Below are 20,326 nucleotides of genomic sequence, written 5' to 3' on the forward strand. Positions count from 1 at the left end.
CAAACTCAACACCCAAAGAACAAATAATCCCATCATGAAATGGGGCAGAAGACATGAACAGACATTTCTGCAAAGAAAACATCGAGATGGCTAACAGACACATGAAAAAGTGCTCCACATCACTCAACATCAGGGAAATACAAATCAAAACCACAATGAGATACCACCTCACACCAGTCGGAATGGTAAAATTAACAAGTCAGGAAACAACAGATGTTGGAGAGGATGCCCAGAAAGGGGAGCCCTCCTACACTGTTGGTGGGAATGCAAACTGGTGCAGCCACTCTGGATAACAGCATGGATATTCCTCAAAAAGTTGAAAATAGAGCTACCCTATGACCCAGCAATCACACTACTGGGTATATACCCTAAAGATACAAATGTAGTGATCTGAAGGGCACGTGCACCCGAATGTTTATAGCAGCAAGGTGCACAATAGCCAAACTAAGCAAAGAACCTAGATGTCCATCAACAAATGAAAGGATAAAGAAGATGTGGTATATATGTACAATGGAATACTATGCAGCCATCAAAAGAAATGAAATCTTGCCATTTGCAATGACATGGATGGAACTAGAGGGTGTTACACTGAGCGAAATAAGTCTATCAGAGAAAGACAATTATCATATGATCTCTCTGATATGAAGAATTTGAGGGAGGGTGGGGAGTTGTCAGGAGTAGGGAAGGGAAAAATGAAACAAGATGGGATCAGAGGGAGACAAGCCGTAAGAGAGTCTTAATGTCACAAAACAAACTGAGGGTTGCTGGGGGCTGGTGGGGGTAGGGAAAGGGTGGCTGGGTTATGGCATTGGGGAGGGTATGGTGAGTGCTGTGAAATGTGTAAGCCTGATGATTCACAGACCTGTACCCCGGGGCAAATAATACATTATATGTTAATAAAAACAAAAAAATAAAAATAAAAATAACAGATAACATGTAAATTCCCTGCACACCAAAAATAAATTTAATTTAATAAAATTTAATAAATTTAAATTCTCTCTTTATTCCACAAGTAACAGAGTATCAGTGATGATTTTTAAAACAGAAAATCATGAAATGCTAATACTTCATAACATCTTTTAAATTCATGTCTGTGTTTCCAACCGCATTGCTGTCACTCTCATACATACCTCCAATAACCCAGTGGCTTCCTATCTCCTTCCAGGTATTCTCCCCTAAATTAGCTCCCTAAATCATTGCTAGAGTAATGTTCCTTAACCACCATTTTGATCATGTCATTTCTCCTCACCTGATATTCAAGGGCTTCCTGCAATATGCCAGCCTGCCTTACTGATGATGACTTTCCCACATATCTTCTCGTCAGTTCAAATTAGATCCTTGCAGTGCACAAATTGCTTCTCTAGACGGGTCATTCTTTCTTTTACCATTTCATATCCTCTATCTCTCTAAGATAGATTTTTTTTTTTTAAGTAAGCTCTATATATACTTAATGTGAGGCCAGAACTCACAACCTTGAGATGAAGAGTCCCATGCTGTACCAACTGAGCCAGCCAGCCACCTCTAAAATTCTTAACCTTACTAGGCCTGTCTCCTCATCTATAAAATGACATGTACTCTTAATTTCAGGAAACAAACTGAGGGTTGCTGGAGGATGTGGGGAGGGATAGGGTGGCTGGGTTATGGACATTGTGGAGGGTATGTGCTATGGTGAGTGCTGTGAACTGTGTAAGACTGATGATTCACAGACCTGTACCCCTGAAACAAATAATACATTACATATTAATCTTTTAAAAAATTAAAAAAAGAAAAGAAAAATGACATATATAAAATGTCTGGCAAGTGGTAACATGCTTACACTTAATAATATTATTAATAGTCTTGTTCTCTAATTTCCAAAGCTGTAGATTCAATGACTTACAGGTGCCGTGTAAAATAAGCTCTCCAGGAGACTCTGGTCATACTGAGGATCATTCAGCTCACTGCTACAATACACATCACTCCCAGGAGATGGGGAATCTGGAGGAGAGCCAAGCCCATTCCAGTACTGACCTTTGGATAATTCAGCACTGTAGAGGTAAGCAAAAGGACATTAAAAGAAGTTTCAGTTGAGCTACAGTTTTCTAATTGAAAACCTTCTAAAGTTCTAAACATTAAAGAAGATATGTTAAGCAAAAGACTCACATTAGAGAGAAGACTATCTGCTAAATATTTTCATATTATATTCTCCTTCCTCTGGGATGCCAACAGCTAGTATTCAAAAATAAACTACTGACCCTGATTATGATCTCATTCATTTATTTAACAAACATTTTTCTTTTCTTGGCAGCTATTATGTGCCAGGCATGGTGTTAGGTCTTGAGTGATACAGAGATGGTTAAACTAACTTGCTCTACTCTTACACTGCTTATGGGCTAGCAGGGAGGAAAAGAAGGTAAAGAATTATCTATAATTCAATGAGTTAAATGCTCATGCTGTTTTTGTGAAGAATTCATAAATATGCCTTCTTCCATTAAGCACAAATATGTGTATTTAGGGTTAATTATGGCAAGATTAATTCCATGTGTGATATAGAAATAAGTAAAACAGATATCCTACTTATAAAAAGTTTGTAAATTTTTTAAAAAATTATTTTTATTAACATATAATGTACTATTTGCCCTAGGGCTACAGGTCTGTGAATCATCACCTTACACATTTCACAGCCCTCACCATAGCACATACCCTCCCCAATGTCTATCACCCAGCCACTCCATCCCTATCCCCCCAACCCCCAGCAACCTTGTTTGTTTTGTGAGATTAGGAGTCCCCAAAAGTTTGTAAATTGATAAGGAATATAAGCATACAAGTATGTGTATACTTCCTTTTTGTTTCTCCTAAAATAACTGGTACTGAATAGATACCTGTAAATGACTTACTGAATTCTTAATGAACATGTTATTAAAAATAAAAGCAAAACTTATTAAATGTACCAGGTACTGTACTAAGTATTTATTATTAATTCTTTCAACTTTGCTTCCCTTTCATGCTAGTTGTTATACTTTCTCCCCTTCTTTTTTTTAAATTTATTTAAGCAGTCTCTATACCCAATGTGGGGCTCAAACTCAAGACCCTGAGATCAAGAGTCACATGCTCTTTCAACTGAGCCAACCAGGTGCCCCATTTCTGTCTTTAATTTCTCAAGAGAATAGCATATAATTACTACCTTCAAATTAGATCATGTTCCTGCATTTCTTGGAAAAAACAGATAATAAATGTTCCTTTTCTCACTTTTTAAAATCTAAAGCAGGGTCTCTCAAATTTGGCACTACTTAAATGGTGGGTCAGATAATTCTTGGTCATTGGGAGTTATCCTGTACATTTTGTACCCCTCTAGACATTACAAAATGTGCCATGGGGCTGGGAGTAGGAGAGAACTGTCCCTCAGTTGAGAACTACTGATCTATAGAAATCTCTCTCTCAAAGGTAGAACAACTCCCCTAACTGCTACAACCCAACCAACAACGTCCCAAAACACAGGGCTTCTCTAGCTCCAGAGCATTGTTCTTTTTTGAAGCTCTACTTCTTGACATTTTACATAACAATCACTTGCTATTTATAGTTCCCCCTCACTCAGTTACTTCTTTTTTTCCCTCCACTGCACACCTTTGAAGTTATCAAGATTACCACTGTTCAGTATTCAGTCCTCACCATTTTTTTTTTCAGTTAACACTTCTTTGAACTTATTCTACTGTCTACAACACATTAAAGGCCATGCTGAATTAAAATGGTGAGAGCATGCATCTTTTGTTTCTAATCTTACAGGAAAAGCTTTCAGTGTTTCATCATTAACTATGATGTTTGTTGTGGGCTAGTGATTTATGGCCTTTGTTACTATGTTGAGATACACTGCCCCCCACCCCTTTAAGATTTTATTTATTCTGGAAAGAGAGAATGAGAGATCATGGAGCCTGATCCAGAGCTTGATCTCAGGACTCTGAGGCATGACCTGAGCCCAAACCAAGAGTCAGATGCTTAAGAGTCAGGCGCCCAAGGTACACTGGTTCTATACCCAGCTTGTTGGGAAGTTTTATCATGAATGGGTGTTGAATTCTGTCAAATGCTTTTTCTGCATTTATTGAGAGGCTCATATGACATTTATGCTTCGTTTTATTAATACAGTGTATCACACTTACTGATTTGTGGCTGCTAAACTGTTTCTGTATCCCTGGAACAAATTCTACTTGATCATGGTATATGGTCATTTTAATGTACTGTTGAGCTTATCTGCTACTTTGCTGAAGACTTTTGCATCTATATTCATCAGGGATACTAGCCCATAATTTTCTTTTCTTGTAGCATCTTTGTTTGGCTTTAGCAGCAAGGTAATGCTGGCCTTGTGAAATGAGTTAGGATGTGTTCCCTCCTCTTCTGTGTTTTGGAAGAGTTTGAGGAGGACTGGTATTAGTTCTTTACATGTTTGGTAAAACTCACTAGTGGAGCCAGCTAGTCTCAGACTTCAATTTGTTAGGAGATTTTTGATTACTCATTTAATCTCCTTACGAGTAATCAGTCTGCTCAGGTGTCTATTTCTGCATGATGCAGTTTTGATAGCTGTATATTTCCAGGAATTTACCAATTTCTTCAAGGTTTTCCAATTTGTTGGCATGTAATTTTTCATGGTAGTTTCTTAAGATTGTACTTCTCTGGTATCAGTTATAATGTCTCCGATTTCATTTATAATTTTAAGTCCTCTCTTTTTGTCTTCATAAGTCTAAGTTTATCTATTCAAAAAAACCCCAGCTCTTAGTTTCATTGATTTTTTATATTGTCTTTGTAGTCTATTTCATTTATTTCCACTCTGATTTTTGTTCTTTCCTTCCACCAACTTTGGGCTTACTCTGTTCTTTCTCTAAGTTTCCTGAGGTATAAATTTAGTTATTTTACTTGAGCTCTTTCTTATCTTTTAATATACACACTTATGCTATTGATTTTCTTCATAGGTCTGCTTTTGCTGCATCTCATAACTTTTGGTACATTGTGTTTCCAGTTTCCTCTGTCTCAAGTTACTTTGATTTCCCTGTTGATTTCTTCTTTGACCCACTGGTTGTTCAGGAACATGTTGTTTAATTTCCACACACTTGTAAATTTTCTAGTTTTCTTTTTGTAGTTGATTTTTAATTTCATACTACTGTGGTCAGAAAAAAATGCCTACTATTTTAATCTCCTTAAATGTATTAATAACTGTTTTATGGCCCAGTATATGATCACAGAGAATGTTCCACGTTGTGAGAAAAATATGTATTTTGCTGATATTAGGTGGAAAGTTCTATATATGTATATTAGGTCCATCTGGTTTGTGTCATTTAAGTCTAGGATTTCCTTATTGATATTCTGTCTGGATGATCTATCCATTGTGGGATGTGGGATTTAAAGTTCCCTGCTATTATTGTGTTGTTGTCTCTCCATTCAGATCTACTAACATTTGCTTTACGTATTTGGCTGCATCATTTACAGTTATATCCTCTTGATGAATTGACTAACTATCATTATATCATGACTTTCTTTACCTCTTGTTATAGTTTTTGGCTTAAGGTCTATTTGTCTGACCTAAGAATAGCTACCCCAAACTCTCTTTTGGTTTCCACAAGCATGAAACCCCTTCATTTTGAGCTTATGAATCCTTAAAGTCTCCTGCAGACTGTATACACTTGGGTCTTATTTTTTTACCCATTCAGTACTTTCTCTTTTGGTTGGAGACTTTAGTTTACCTATATTTAAAACAATTATTGGTAGGCATGAACTTACTACTATCATTTTGTTAACTGCTTCCTGGTTGATCTTTAGTTCCCTTCTTGTTCTCTTCCTTTGTGATTTGATGATTCACTGGAGTGGCATGTTTTGATTCCTTTATATTTTACATATTTTACTGTACACTTTAGCTCTGTGGTTACCATGAGGCTTACATATTTATAACAGCCTATTTTAGGGTGATAAACCAACACACATACAAAAGTTCCCCTACCTCATTTTCAATTTTTGATGTCAGTTTGTAGCTTTACATCATGTATGCATTAACCAATTATTGTAGTTAAATTTTTTTTTTAAAGATTTTATTTATTTATTTGACAGACAGAGATCTGTCTAGAGTAGGCAAGAGAGGCAGGCAGAGAGAGGGGGAAGCAGGCTCCCTGCCGAGTAGAGAGCCTGATGTGGGGCTCGATCCTAGGACCCTGGGATCATGACCTGAGCCGAAGGCAGAGGCTTTAACCCACTGAGCCACCCAGGTGCCCCATTAAATTTATTTTTAATACTTTGTCTTTTAACCTTCATATTAGATTTATAAGCGAATTACCGACCACCACTGCAGTATTACAGTATTCTCAGTTTAACTATATATTTACCTTTAGCCATGAGTTTTAGAATTTTGTATGTTTTCTTGTTACTGCTTAGCATCTTTTTATTTCAGCTTGAAGAACTTCCTTTAATGTTTTTTGTAAGGTTAGTCTAATGGTCATTGAGTCCTTCAGCTTTTGTTTATCTGGAAAATTCTTTATCTTCCCTTCCATTCTGAAGGACAGCTTTGCCAGGTACAGTATTCTTGGTTGGCAGATTTTTCTTTCAGCACTTTCAAATATATAATCCCACTGCCTTCTGGTCTGCAGGTTTTTTTTTCTGTTGTTCTTTCTAAAGATTTATCTATTTATTTGAGAGAGGCAGGGGAGGGGCAGAGGGAGAGAGAGAGACAATCTCAAGCAGACTCTCCACTGTGTGTGGAGCCTGACACTGGGCTTGATCTCATGACCCTGAGATCATGACGTGAGTTGAAATCATGAGAGGACGTTTAACTGACTGAGTCACCCAGGCACCTCTAGTTTTACAGGTTTTGCTGAAAAATCTGCTAAAAATCTTATGGGGTATCCCCTGTCAGATAATCAACACAATTATCTTGTGTTGCAGTATGGGTCTCCTTTGATTCATCTAACTTAAAACTCTCTGGGATTCCTGATTCTGGATGTCTGTTTCTTTCCTCAGGCTAGGGAAATTTTCAGCCATTACTTATTTGACTATTTTTGCTCCTTTCTCTCTCTCTCTCACCTTCTTCCTCTGGGACCCCTATAATGTGGATACTGGTCTCTTGGTTTCTCCTAAGTCCCTTATGCTATCTAAACGCCTTTTCATTCTTTTTTCTTTTTGTATCTCTGACTGAATTCCACTGCTTTGTCTTTGAGTTTGCTGATTCTTTCTTCCCATTGATCTAGTCTGCTGTTGAACCCCTCTCAAATTTTTCAGTGAGTTATTGTGCTCTTTAGCTCTATGATTAGTTTGGTACCTTTTTTTTTTTTTTTTTTAAGATTTTATTTATTTATTTAACAGACAGAGATCACAAGTAGGCAGAGAGGCAGGCGGGGGGTGGTGGGGGAGGGAGAAGCAGTCTCCGTGCTGAGCAGAGTGCCTGATGCAGGGCTCAATCTCAGGACCCTGAGAGATCATGACCTGAGCCAAAGGCAGAGGCTTTAACCCACTGAGCCACCCAGGTGTCCCAGTATGGTACTCTTTATGACTGTTATTTTTAATTCTCTTTCAGGTAACTCATTTATCTCTGCTTCCCTAAGATCTATTTCTGGATATTTATTTTGTCCTTTTGTTTGGAACATATTCTTTTGTTTCTTCATTTTGACTTTCTCTGTTGAATTCTGCATATTAGACAAAACAGTCACCTGTCTCAGTCCTGTCATAACATCCTGACAGACAGATCTGACCTGTTTCTATTCTTGACAGTAGGATATAAACCTCATCAATTAGTCTGGCTCCCAAGCCCCTACATGCCTCATAAATTTTTCTGATTGTCCAAGCCTCCTCCATTGTTCTTAGTAGCTCCCAGTAGTTGGGGGCATGCAAAGACCCACCAGTGTCCCAAACAGGAGGATCAAAGTCAGTGCCTAGATGCACTCTGATTGGAAGCTGAACCCTCAAATAGCATCTGTGAAAGTGTGTATTATTATGAGTCATATGAATGCAAGCCCCACTGGCTTTCAAATTAAGTGTTTTTGGAGCCCACACCTCTAGTGGGAGGCTTAGAAGTTGAGGCACTAAATGTGGGGTCCAAATCCTTCACTCTTTAAGAAGTCAGGATGTAGAGGTTCCCTCTTGACTATATAGTACTACACTGGGGGTTTAAAAAAAGTTTCATTTAGACATAATTTACGTAAGACATAGACATAATTCACTCACTTAAAGTGAGTAATTCAAGTTAGTGTTTTGGTAAATTTACAGATATGAACAACCATCACCAGAGTAACTTTAAAACCTTAAAAAGAAACTATCCATTAGCTATTACCACTTACCCTCCCATCATACCCAGGGATAAAGAACCCACTAATCTACTTTCTTTTCTCTAGATTTGTGTATTTGGTATGTTTCATATAAATGGACTCACAAAATTTCTCTTTTGTGACTAGCTTCTTTCATTCAGCATGTTTTCAATGTTCGTCCATGCTGCAGCATGTTATCAGTAATTTATTACATTTTCTGGCCAAATAATATTACATTTTATGAATATATTACTTTTTATCCATTCATTCATCTCATGAGCATTTTAACTATAATGAATAATGCTTCTATGGAAATTCATGTACTCGTTTTTGCATGGATGTAGCTTTCATTTCCCTTTGGTGTATATCTAGGAGCTGAATTGCTAAATCACATGTTAACTCTACATATAACAGTTTGAGGAAGTGGTGAACTATTTTCCAAAGTAGTACACCATTTTACACTGCTGTAAGCACTGTATGAAAGTTCCAAATTCTCCACATCCTCACCAATTTTACTACCTGATTTTTTTTTTTTTAACTACCTGATTTTTTGATTCAGGCCATCCTGGTGCTTATGAAGTGGTATCTCACTGTGGTGATATGCGTTTCCCTGCGAACTAATGGTGCTGACATCTTTTCATGCATATATTAGCCATTTCACTATCTTCTTGGGAAAAATCTCTATTTAGATCCTTTGCCCGTTTTTTTTTGTTGTTTATTTACAGCATAACAGTGTTCATTGTTTTGGCATCACACCCAGTGCTCCATGCAGTACATGCCCTCCCTTTGCCCGTATTTTTAATTGAATGACTGGTCCTTTAATTATTAAGTTGTATGAATTCTTTATATACTCGAGATATAAATCCTTTATCAGATTTGCAAATATTTTCTTCCATTCTATGGTCTTTTTATTTTCTTAACAATGCCCTTTGAAGCATGAATATTTTTTATTTTAATTAACTCTAATTTATCTGGGTTTTTTTGTTGCTTGTCCTTTTGATGTCATATTAAAGGATCTTTTTCTGAATCCAAGGTCATAAAAATTTACCTCTATATTTCTGCTAAGAGCTGTAGAGTTTTAGCTCTCCCATTTAGCTATTTCGTCCATTTTGAGTTATTTTTTGTATATGGTTTGAGATAATGATCCAACTTCATTTTTTTGGCATGTAGCTGGCCAGTTATCCCAAAAGTATTTGTTGAAAAGACTATTCCTCACAAATTGGTCTTGATATCCTTGTATTAGTCAACCACAGACATAGGTTCCTTCCTTCCTTACTCCATTTCTCTTCCTTCCTTCCTTCCATTATGTTCAGTTAGCCAACATACAGTATACATCATTAGTTTTTGATGTAGCGTTCAATGATTCATTAGTTGCATATAACACCCAGTACTCTTCACTACACGTGCCCTCCTTAATACCCATTACCCGGCCACCCCAACCCTCCATTCTGTAACCCTTAGCTTGTTTCCCAGAGTCCAGAGTCTCTTGTGGTTTTTCTGACACAAGTTTATTTGTAAGCTCATTTCTATTCCATTGATTTATATGTCTGTCCTTATGTCAGTACCAAATGGACCTGTTATTTCTTTGTACTAAGTTTTAAAATAAGGAAGTGTGAGTGGCACCTGGGTGGTGCAGTCAGTCAAGCATTCAACTCTTGGTTTTGGCTCAGTTTGGGATCTCAGGGTAGTGAGATCAAGCCATGCGTCTGGCTCCTTACTTAGTGTGGACTCTGCTTAAGACCATCTTACCTTCTGCCCCTCCCCCATAAATAAAAAAATCTTTAAAAATAAAATAAGGAAGTGTGAATCCCCCTAATTTTCTCTTTTTTAAGACTGGGCTATCCTGGGTCCCTTGCGATTTTACAGGAATTTTAGAATTAGTTTATTAATTTCTACAAAGAAGTCAGCTACAATACTGATAGGGATTACACTGAATCATGAACTTGGGATTTTTGTACTTATTTAAATCTTTAAAAATTTTTTTTAATAATAATGTCTCATAGTTGCAGAGTTTATGTTTTATACTTCTTTTGTTAAATTTTTCCTAAGTGTTCTTATTACTGCTATTATAAATGGAATTTTTTCTTAATTTCATTTTTGGATTGCTCATTGCAAGTATATAGAAATACAATTGATTTTTGTGTATTGATCTCATATCCTGCAATCTTCCAGAATTTATTAGTTCTAATATTTTTTTAGTGGATTCTTTAGGATTTTCTACATACCAGATCATGTCATCTGTGAATATAGTTGTACTTCTTCCTTTCCAATTTGGATGCCTTTTTTTCCCTGCCTAATTACATAGGCAACATAGGCTGTATAAGAGACATACTAAGACCCTGAATTAACTTGTGTTTGCTTAAAATCTGAGGTTTTTAAAAAATTTATTTATTTGAAAGAGAGAGAGTTGGAGGGGGAGCAGAGGGAGAGAGAGATAAAGAATCTCAAGCAGACTCTCTGCTGTGGTCGAGCCCAACACGGGGCTCAATCTCAAAATCCTGAGATGGTTACCTGAGCTGAAACCAAGAGTTGGGCACTTAATCGACTAAGCCACCCAGAAGCCCCTAAAATCTGAGTTTTCAAAATTATACCCTAATAACGGTGTTGAGGATAAAGCTGCGAGATAAGAATGGAAAGGTGGGCTGGAGACTATTCTGTAAGTGAAGCTAAGAATAAAAGGCTAAAGAGTAGATTTTTACTTAGTAGGTAATAAATAGTGATTTTTATTTAGTACGCAATGAATAACCAAGGGAATGACTTGGCTACTCCATGGAAGTGTTGCTCTCAGAAGATAAAATCTGTGGGGTGCCTGGGTGGCTCAGTGGGTTAAAGCCTCTGCCTTCGGCTCAGGTCATGATCCCAGGGTCCTGGGATGGAGCCCTCCATCGGGCTCTCTGCTCAGAGGGGAGCCTGCTTCCCTTTCTCTCTGCCTGCCTCTCTGCCTACTTGTGATCTCTGTCTGTCAAATAAATAAAATTTTTTAAAAAAAGATAAAATCTGTTAAAAATATACACAATGAATTGAAGGAAGAATTTAAAAAGAAGAAAGATAGTTAAAGTCCTTACCTGCCCAATAGCAGCTGTATAGCTCTGGTATCATCTTTTGTGTCATGTTTCCAAAATGTATTCTCAGTTGGAGGGAGGAGGTGATCTGCTATGTGGTCTTTAAACTGGTCCCTAGACAAGGCTTTGATTCTGTGGTGTGGAAAAGTACTTTTCTGAGTGGCTAATATACAGGAAAAATCTAAATCAGAATTAACTGAGCTAAGAGATAGTACATGGAGATGATTCAACATGGAATACTTAACATCCTTCAGACATAACTACCTTAAATATATACAAAAGTTCACAATTTACAAAGCCCTTTTCTACCTTAGACTCTAATTTCATCTCTGTAAGAGAGGAAGGAGAGAATATCTCCATTATACATATAAGCATGCCAGTTCACAGGGAGCAAAGAATTTAACCATTTATACATTTAGCAAGTATCAGTACTATGTCTAGATTGTGAGTATATAAACTTCTAGTTTAGGCTTCCTTTTCACCACATTAAGAATTATTTGCTGAATAAGTCTATAACTTAACAAAAAATATACATTAGCAACAATTAAGAAATGAACTGTTAAGAATCATCTTTATTCTGTAACTTACTGCGTTGAGGCTTTAAGAAAATCTTCCCTCATAGGAGAATGAACTTCATCCAACAACATGCTAGTATCTGGGCTTGATTTCATTGTAGAGATTACCATGGCATTACGCAATTTATCACCTTGTTCTAACAGTGCTGAAGAAGGCAAAAGCAGAACATGGAAAATCTAAAATCCAACATTAATACCTGCAATATTCAGCACCTTTCCATCTATGACAAGACTTAACATATTGTAATGACCTACCTGTCTGCTTTTCCCACTAGCTTGAGAATTTCTTGAGGACACTCACTTTACAATAAATGGTTTACAGAGCTTCTGTGATAGGACTGTTTTAAATGCTGGCATTACAGCAGTGAATGGAGTTTGTTCTGGAGGGAGGTCAGTCTCTCCTCTCTGGAGACAGGGGGAGAGAGACTCAGCTCCCTGTCCCATATGATGGGAATCATTACATGAATGCACTGACTTTTCCAACTGGTTTTTAATACATATTAAAGTTAATAATGTCTACATAATTATTTTTGTATCCAGAGACCATACTAAATTCTATTATTTGTAATAGTTAATGTCACTATCATCCAAAAAACACTAACAACTATACCAGTTATAACCTTTAGAAGCTACAGTGTTTACCTACTCCAAATTCATACTTTTATGAAGAATGCCAAAAAATTTCCATGACTTGTCTAAGATGATACAGCAGGTTAATAGAAAAGCTAGGATGAAGTCTTCAGACTTTCTGATAAAATTTACCCCATCCCTGAGTAAAAATAGCAATAACAACAGCAATAGTAATTTACTGAACTCTTAAACACATGTTGGGCACTACTCTATGTATATTATATTAAATATATTCACTCATTTATTCCTCCTAACAATTCTCTGAGATGGATACTACTATTTCATCTTCTAGATCAAGAAAATTGAGGCAGAGAGGATATGTAACTTGCTCAAGTTATACATACTATATAACCAGAATGATCACAGCCTATAATTTTATTTATTATTATTATTTTTTTAAGATTTTAGCTTTTTAAGTAACCTCTACACCCAGTGCAGGGCTCAAACTCACAACCCTGAAATCAAGAGTTTCATGCTCCACCAAACTGTCCCAACTCGATGCCCCACATCCTATGATTTTAATCACTATACTACATATGACCCCACTTTAGTTCTTAGACATCTTTTTAAAAGCTTAGGGCCAGTAGCATTATTCCAAGGAACAGTGGGAAATATTTTTTTCTTGAGGTTCCACAGTTGCTCTGGAGGTAACTGAGACTAGATACCAATTGTCCATTCTCTTAGTCTAGAGTTTTATAGCTTCTAAAATGAAAGAAGATATAGGGGCACCTGGGTGGCTCAGTCAGTTGGGTGGATGTCCAACTCTTGGTTTCTGCTCAGATCATGATCTCAGGGTTGTGGGATGGAGCCCCACCTTGGGCCTGCGTTGGGCATGGAGACTGCTTTGGATTCTCTCTCTGTTCCCCCACCCCTCAGCCCCCTGTCCTGCACACATATGTACACAGGCACTCCTTCTCAAGAAAGGAGAAGGAGGAGGAGGAGGAGATGATGATGATACGGTGGTCAGGCCAAGAAAAAAAAAAAAGAAGCCAAGAAAATCCATAACATAAACATCTAACATTTGTTAGTACAAAGAATTCAAAATATAGCTTAAAAAGTAAAAAAAAGGGCGCCTGGGTGGCTCAGTGGTTGAAGCCTCTGCCTTCAGCTCAGGTCATGATCTCAGGGTCCTGAGATCGAGCCCCGCATCAGGCTCTCTGCTTGGCGGGGAGCCTGCTTCCCCCCTCTCTCTCTGCCTGCTTCTCTGCCTACTTGTGATCTTTGTCTGTCAAATAAATAAATAAAATCTTAAAAAAAAAATAGTTTAAAAAAAAAAAGTAAAAAAAAAAAAATCTGAAATATCACATATTCAGTGACAATACAACTAAAAGAAAATAAAGATCAACCATTCAGAATTCTAAGATAGTTCTCCCCAAGATTCCCAACTCTAGTGTACATATATCTTCTCTCCAATTAAAACACTCATCTAAAGGTACTGCTTTAAAGGGATTTTACAGATGTAAAATCAGTTCCAAATCAGTCAACCTTAAGATAGGGAGATCATTTTGGTAGTCCAAACCTTTTAAAAGCAGAGTTTTCTCTGGCCATTTGCAGGTTATGACAACCGAGATTTGAAGCACGAGAAAGATTTAATGTATCATCGCTGTCTTGAAGATGGAGGGGACCACATGGGAAGAGATGCAGGTGGCCTCTAGGAAGCTAAGAGTGGCTTGCAGCTGATAGCAAAGAAAAGGGACCTCAGTCCTATGACTGCAAGGAACTGAATTCAGTCAACAAGAATGAAACTGGGACTGCATTTTTCCCCAGCACTTACAGAGAATTTAGCTTGGTCGATATCTGATACCTTAAGCAGAAAACCTAACCATACCTTGTTGGACTTCTGATCCACAGAACTGTGAGTTAATAAATGGATGTTATTTTAACCCATTAAATTTGTGGTAATTTATCATGCAGCAACAGAAAACTAATATGTCCATTAATGCTACTACCCTGGAATATTGTTATAGTTTTTAAAATCTATGCATAAATACACATGTATTTATATATACACTTCCTCTTTTGCAAAAACATGTATACTGTTTTAAAATTGTTTTTCACTTAATATACATTAACTTTTTTCTATGTAAATAATGGCTGCACAAATTCATTCAGAATTCATTGTATTTTTTTATTTAAGATTTTATTTATTTATTTGACAGAAAGAGAGAGCACAAGCAGGTGAAGCAGCAGAGGGAGAGGGAGAAGCCGACTCCCCGATGAGCAGGAGGCCAGGGTCTGGGGATCACAACCCAAGCCGTAGGCAGATGCTTAACCAACTGAGTCACCCAGGCGCCCATTTTTTTTCTTTTTAATCTCTGAGATTCAGCCAAAAAATGGCTATTTTGTTTACTCAATGAGAAAGGGTAAGGAAAACATGGTCTTGCTAGCATTGGAAATTTGGCTGAAGATTGCTATGTGACCAGAAACCTTCTTTTATTCTAGTTGGCCCTTGGCTTTACTCAATATAAAGTTCTTCAAACAAGGTGGGCACATTCAAATGTTTTATGAATAAAGTGGATAATAACAAGCTGTGTTGATAATAAACCTCACTTGACTTCAGGGCCATGAGGAAAACCAGTTTTTCTATCAATACTCAAAATATTTTTGGAGAGATAATATCCTTGGTACTTTAACCATACCCAACTATCTTCAACTCCTTAAACACAATACTTCCTTCATATTCTCAAAGCTCTGGGTATTTAATTCCATTAAATAATTTATCACTCGGTATTATAATTGTCTATCTCATCCAATCAACTTTGAGACAAGGGATTGGTTCTTGTTGATTTTTGTATCCTCAATGTCTCATACAGTGCCTAGTATATACCAGGCATTTAATAAAATGTTCTTCCACTGTTGCTTGTATCAGACAGTTTCCCTTACTAGACTGAATTCCTTAAGGTCAAAGACTGTATTTATCACTGCAACCCCAATACTCAAAACAATGACTGATCTAAAAGACTGGTCAGTGTTTAGTTTCGACTCACTCAAAGGTTACTTCTTGAATTAAATTGGGCTTGAAGTTTTTATCCTATTTAAAAAAGAATTCCTCTGGGAATTCAAAAGGGACTTAGTCATTTACATCTAAATGGTAAAAAGTACTTAAGATACTTTCCAAAAGCAGGTTTTAAAAAGGAAATAAACATTGAGGAAAACAAGTAGAACAAATCTGAGCACAGGTGGTCCATTCACTAGCCTCCAAGTGATTTGCTGTTGAAACAGCCATTCTTGGAAAAGCTTTTCTAAAGTCTGAGGCATGGTAACAAAAAAACATCTGACCTCCCCTTCTCAAGGGAAGCTGGTACCTATACTCTAAGAGCTGTCATGGCATCAGCCTGTACTTCAACTCAATAATCACTCCCTGAACACAAAAGAAGGCACCCAGGTGAGTTCAGGACAAATGTATCCCTTGTTTATTACCCACATGCCATGGGCACAGCTCCTGTTAAACACAAGGAGATGTACAGCTTCTGGTTTTTGGTCTAACCCCTTGCTATCTATTCCAAACCCAATTCTCAAAAGCAGGATGTGTAGTTTATTTCATAAATTGTAGCTGGTTCACTAATTCAGCCCTGTACCCCTTTTCTGGTGTCATGTCAGTCCAATAAAGACCAGGAAGATTATATTTATGTATTTGTTAGATCCCTCTCACAGTCTCGCTCTAGACCTACATACTAGTATGAGCGACTTAATTAGTCTTCCAGAATCTTATGGCTGGAAGGGATCTTAAAAGATCCTATCTGTCCACTTGATGATTCAATACAATCTGTAAAAGTCCTGACAGGATGGTTAGCTAGCTCCTCTTTTCCGGGGATAGAGAATCCACTACCTCTTGAAGCTGTCCTTTGCCATTCTGCATAGGTGTTATTATTAACTCAGACTGAATCATAATCTGTCTTGTTACATCTGTAAGCCAACTGATCCTCATATCTCAGCGAAGAGGCTACACACTGGCAGCCCGTGGGCTGTACTTGTCATATTTTGTTTGGCGTCAACAGTTGGCCAGCAAAGTCTTAATTTAAGGAAAAAAGAAAGAAAGAGAAAAAAAAAAGGCTGGCCTAGGTAAACAATGAACTTATAGTAGGATAAAGCAGAGGACCTTACCTTAGAGTCTAACTGGAACTGAAGAGCAGCTTCCCCTTTGATAGGACAGAAGCTTCCTAATTCTGAGCCTGTGTTTTCATTTTAGAATGGTGATAACAATCCCTGACTCACTTGGTTTTTGTAAGATTATGTGTATAAGGCACTTGGCGTAGTAGCTAGCATACAGTGAATGCTCACTAAATGGTAGCTTCTTGTGAAGATAAATATCTCTAGGTAGTCCTTTCATAAACGTAGTTATTTTCCTTAAAAGGAACTCATTTTCTTTAGATCTTTACTCTCATATTACCTTCTTAATGAGGTTTTCCTTTGCCAACCTATGTAAAACTAACATCCCCTCCTCTTATGTGCCCTGCTTCGTTTTTTTCCCCACTGCCATTATCACCGTCTAACACTACATACTTATTCATCCAGTTTATTATCTGTCTTCCCATCTAGGATATTAGATCCATAGGGCAGAAGTTTGTTTTTGTTTTCATTTAAATTACTGTATCCCTGACGCCTAGAAGAATGCCAGACATTTGATAGGTTCTAAATAAGTAACTGCTTAATGAGTGAACAAATAATCTTTCTCAAAGTCTGGTGCCTAAGCAAAATATTGCAGGTGTGAGCTGACAAGTACAAGCAGTATAGTAAAATGGAACAAATTGTTCTTGTTAATGTAGCCTAGGACTGCACTGAAGGTTAAAATTAATATACTAAGAGACTCTTAACTATAGGAAACAAATTAAAGGTTGCCAGAGGGGAGGTGGATGGGGGATGGGATAACCTGGGTGATGGGCATTAAGGAGGGCACTTGATGTAATGAGCACTGGATGTTATATGCAACTGATAAATCACTGAATTCTACCTATGAAACTAGTAATACACTATATGTTAAATAATTGAATTTAAATGAAATTTAAAAAAGAAAAAGATTATAATCAGAGTATATTTTCAAAAACAGGGAATCACAGACATTTCAGTTAAAAAAAAAAACAAAACAGAATGTCTTTCTTCATGAAAAAATATCCTTACTAACGTAAATTATGTACCCAGATAGTTATTTTAAAGATTTTTCTACTAATGCTGCAGATACTCTACTTCTGAAATTTGCTAGTGAGGATGGAGACAAATCCCCATCATGCTCCTGATGTCATAGAGATAAATCGTTGAGCATTACATGTTACATAAGGCATCTCAATTGCTTTTATAATATCATCTCTAAATAATCCTATTTGGATTTATTTCAGTTTAAGCCCTTATACAAGTAAACTGACACCTTTCTACTTCTGCTTGGCTGTAAGTCATATTTAATTCCCAGACTTAAGATTAGCAGTTACTGTGCAATGAAGGTTCCCACTGAGACCAAGAATTTTCAGGACATGAAGCTGATTTGGTACTAGCCTCTGCACAGGAGTGCAAGTAAATCTCCTAATGAGATAAGAACTGTATTTGCCTTGAATTATTTGGGAAAAAAATAAAGAATAGTATTTCTCTATGATAAACTTTCCCCCCATATCCAGGTTCATTTTAAATGGTTCCTTCCCTAAACCTGTAATTTATTTAGATGTACCTTGCATTTATTTAGAAGTAACTTATTGGTTTAAAAGAGCTGCCTTTAAATGGTGAGCAATTCAGAACTTTAGTGAGATCACTCACTTTTATTTGGTTATTTATTTCAAACAGAATTCTTGGTTCTCTTTGAAGACTGGCTGACAAGCAGAGTAATCCCAATAAATATAGCTTAGTCTTGGTTCACAAATACATACATACCTGAAAGAAGGTCCTTGGTAGGGGGGTTGTTTGAAGAAAGAATGCATGAGTCACTGCGACTCTTGGCCACTGTCCTAATTTGAGGCTGGAATTCAGAACTGTTAAGAAGGGACATCTGCTTCCTTGGGGCCTTGCCTTTCAGAGTCATCGACTCTAAACTCTGTCCTGAATTAAGATGGTGTTGTAGTCCGAAGAAAGAGTCCTTTATTGTATCAGAGTTCTCTGCAAAGTACAAGTGGTCCTTTCCCCTGTTATAAAATAAAGGAGAACTTTAGCAATATATTACCTATTGTGGTAACATTTCACTTTGTCAGAGACAGAAAGTGTATCAGTAGTTTATAGCAGTGTAGACTGCTTCGACTTTGTAAATCTGTTTTTCATCTCCCAAATGAAATAAATAATAGATGTTTTATCCACAGTTGTATGGTTGTGGCTGAAGTGAGACAATGAAATAGAGAGCTCAGTTGGGGCACCTGGGTGGCTCAGTCAGTTAAGTGTCTGACTCTTGGTTTCAGCCCAGGTAATGATCTCAAATCATGAGATCGAACCCCATGCTGGGCTCTGCGCTCAGCAGGGAGTCTGCTTGAAGATTCTCTCCCTCTGCCCCTCCCCTCACTTGTGCACATGCAAGTGTGTGTCTTCTCTCTCAAATAAATCTTGAAAAAAAGAGAAAGAACTTAGTGCAGAGCCCAACACAAAGCAAATGCTTTGTAATTACTTAAAATAAAAATCTAGGGGTGCCTGGGTGGCTCAGTCAGTTAAGCATCTGCCTATGGCTCAGGACGTGATCCCAGAGTCCTGGAATCTAGCCCCGCATCAGGCTTCCTGCTCAGCGGGGAGCCTGCTTCTCCCTCCCTTTGCCTCTCTGCCTGCCTGTGCTCTCTGTCAAATAAATAAACAAAATCTTAAAAAAACAAACAAACTAACCTATTTCTCTTACTCCATCCTGTTTCATGAACTACTGCCCTTTCCCTCTTTTTCCCTCATGGGCATCTATCATGACATCTGTATATGACTTAGTTATACTTATTTATCTGTACAATGGCCTCCCCACCAGATTGTGAGCAGTCCTCAAAGACAAGAATTGTGTCTTATTAATTTCTATGCCTAGTACTTGGTACTAGACCAGGCACACAGTGGGTACTTAATATTTGTTTGTTGAATGAATGACTACTTTCAGTCTTTCATCCAAGCACAAATAAAGAACAGAAATTACGAAGTGGGAATTAGCTGAAAGACTGGTAATTACCTTGGAGTGGTTGATCTACTACTGTTAGCTGCTAACTCTTTTCCATCAATTTTGGTGGTGGGCATCCTATGGGGCCTTGATGGAACCAGAAACTGGCTACTGCTGGGTTCAGTATATTCTCTGAATTCCTGCTCAGATAAAAGCACATTTTCTTTCACATCGGTGGCTGGAAGAGGGTTGTAGCTGTCATAAGTTTCTGACAGAGGCTCCAGGGCAAGTGAGACCTGAAAGAGACATACATGTAATATTCCAGAAATTTTCTTTTGTATTGACTAATTTTAAAACTCCCTGCTTAATATAAATGAATGGTCCCCATTCCTTGTGGGATCAAGTTCAAATTCCTGCAGAAACCTCATCTCTTGCTTTGCTCCCCTCCTCCACTCCTCTCTCCCAGATATAGCAATCATTTAAGGTTCTCTCAATGTACCTTATATTTCATTCCCTTAGGCCTTGTATATGCAATTTCCTCCAGTATTACTTTCTTTGTGAAAATTTGTTTTTAATTCCTTAAAGATTTTTATTTATTTGAGAAAGAGAACACAAGTGGGGGCTAGGGGTGGGTGGACAGAGGGAGAAGCAGACTCCCCATTGAGCAGAGAGCCAGACTTAGGGCTTGATCCCTGGACCCTGGGATCATGACCCAAACTGATGGCAGATGCTTAATCGAGGAAGTTACCAGGTGTCCCTGCGAAAACTTCTCTG

At 37.5% G+C, this 20,326-nt stretch overlaps 1 protein-coding gene across 7 annotated transcripts in view; it reads right to left on the reverse strand.

Annotated features, from left to right (window-relative positions):
* The window catches only part of C2CD3 (C2 domain containing 3 centriole elongation regulator), a 144,091-nt gene that overhangs the window by 101,325 nt on the left and 22,440 nt on the right, over nucleotides 1-20,326 (reverse strand). For 6 of the 7 annotated variants that reach the window (XM_046016591.1, XM_046016592.1, XM_046016590.1 and 3 more), the window contains 5 exons: nucleotides 19,625-19,848; nucleotides 18,376-18,623; nucleotides 11,903-12,035; nucleotides 11,318-11,446; nucleotides 1,880-2,027 (listed from right to left, as the gene is read on the reverse strand). In XM_046016591.1, the coding sequence (XP_045872547.1) occupies nucleotides 1,880-2,027; nucleotides 11,318-11,446; nucleotides 11,903-12,035; nucleotides 18,376-18,623; nucleotides 19,625-19,848 (882 nt within the window). The remainder of the gene's footprint in view (nucleotides 1-1,879; nucleotides 2,028-11,317; nucleotides 11,447-11,902; nucleotides 12,036-18,375; nucleotides 18,624-19,624; nucleotides 19,849-20,326) is intronic. The other variant, XM_046016594.1, reaches the window with a different exon arrangement.

This window comes from Meles meles, chromosome 8 (genome assembly GCF_922984935.1).
Source record: "Meles meles chromosome 8, mMelMel3.1 paternal haplotype, whole genome shotgun sequence".
In the NCBI taxonomy this organism is placed as follows: Eukaryota; Metazoa; Chordata; class Mammalia; order Carnivora; family Mustelidae; genus Meles; species Meles meles.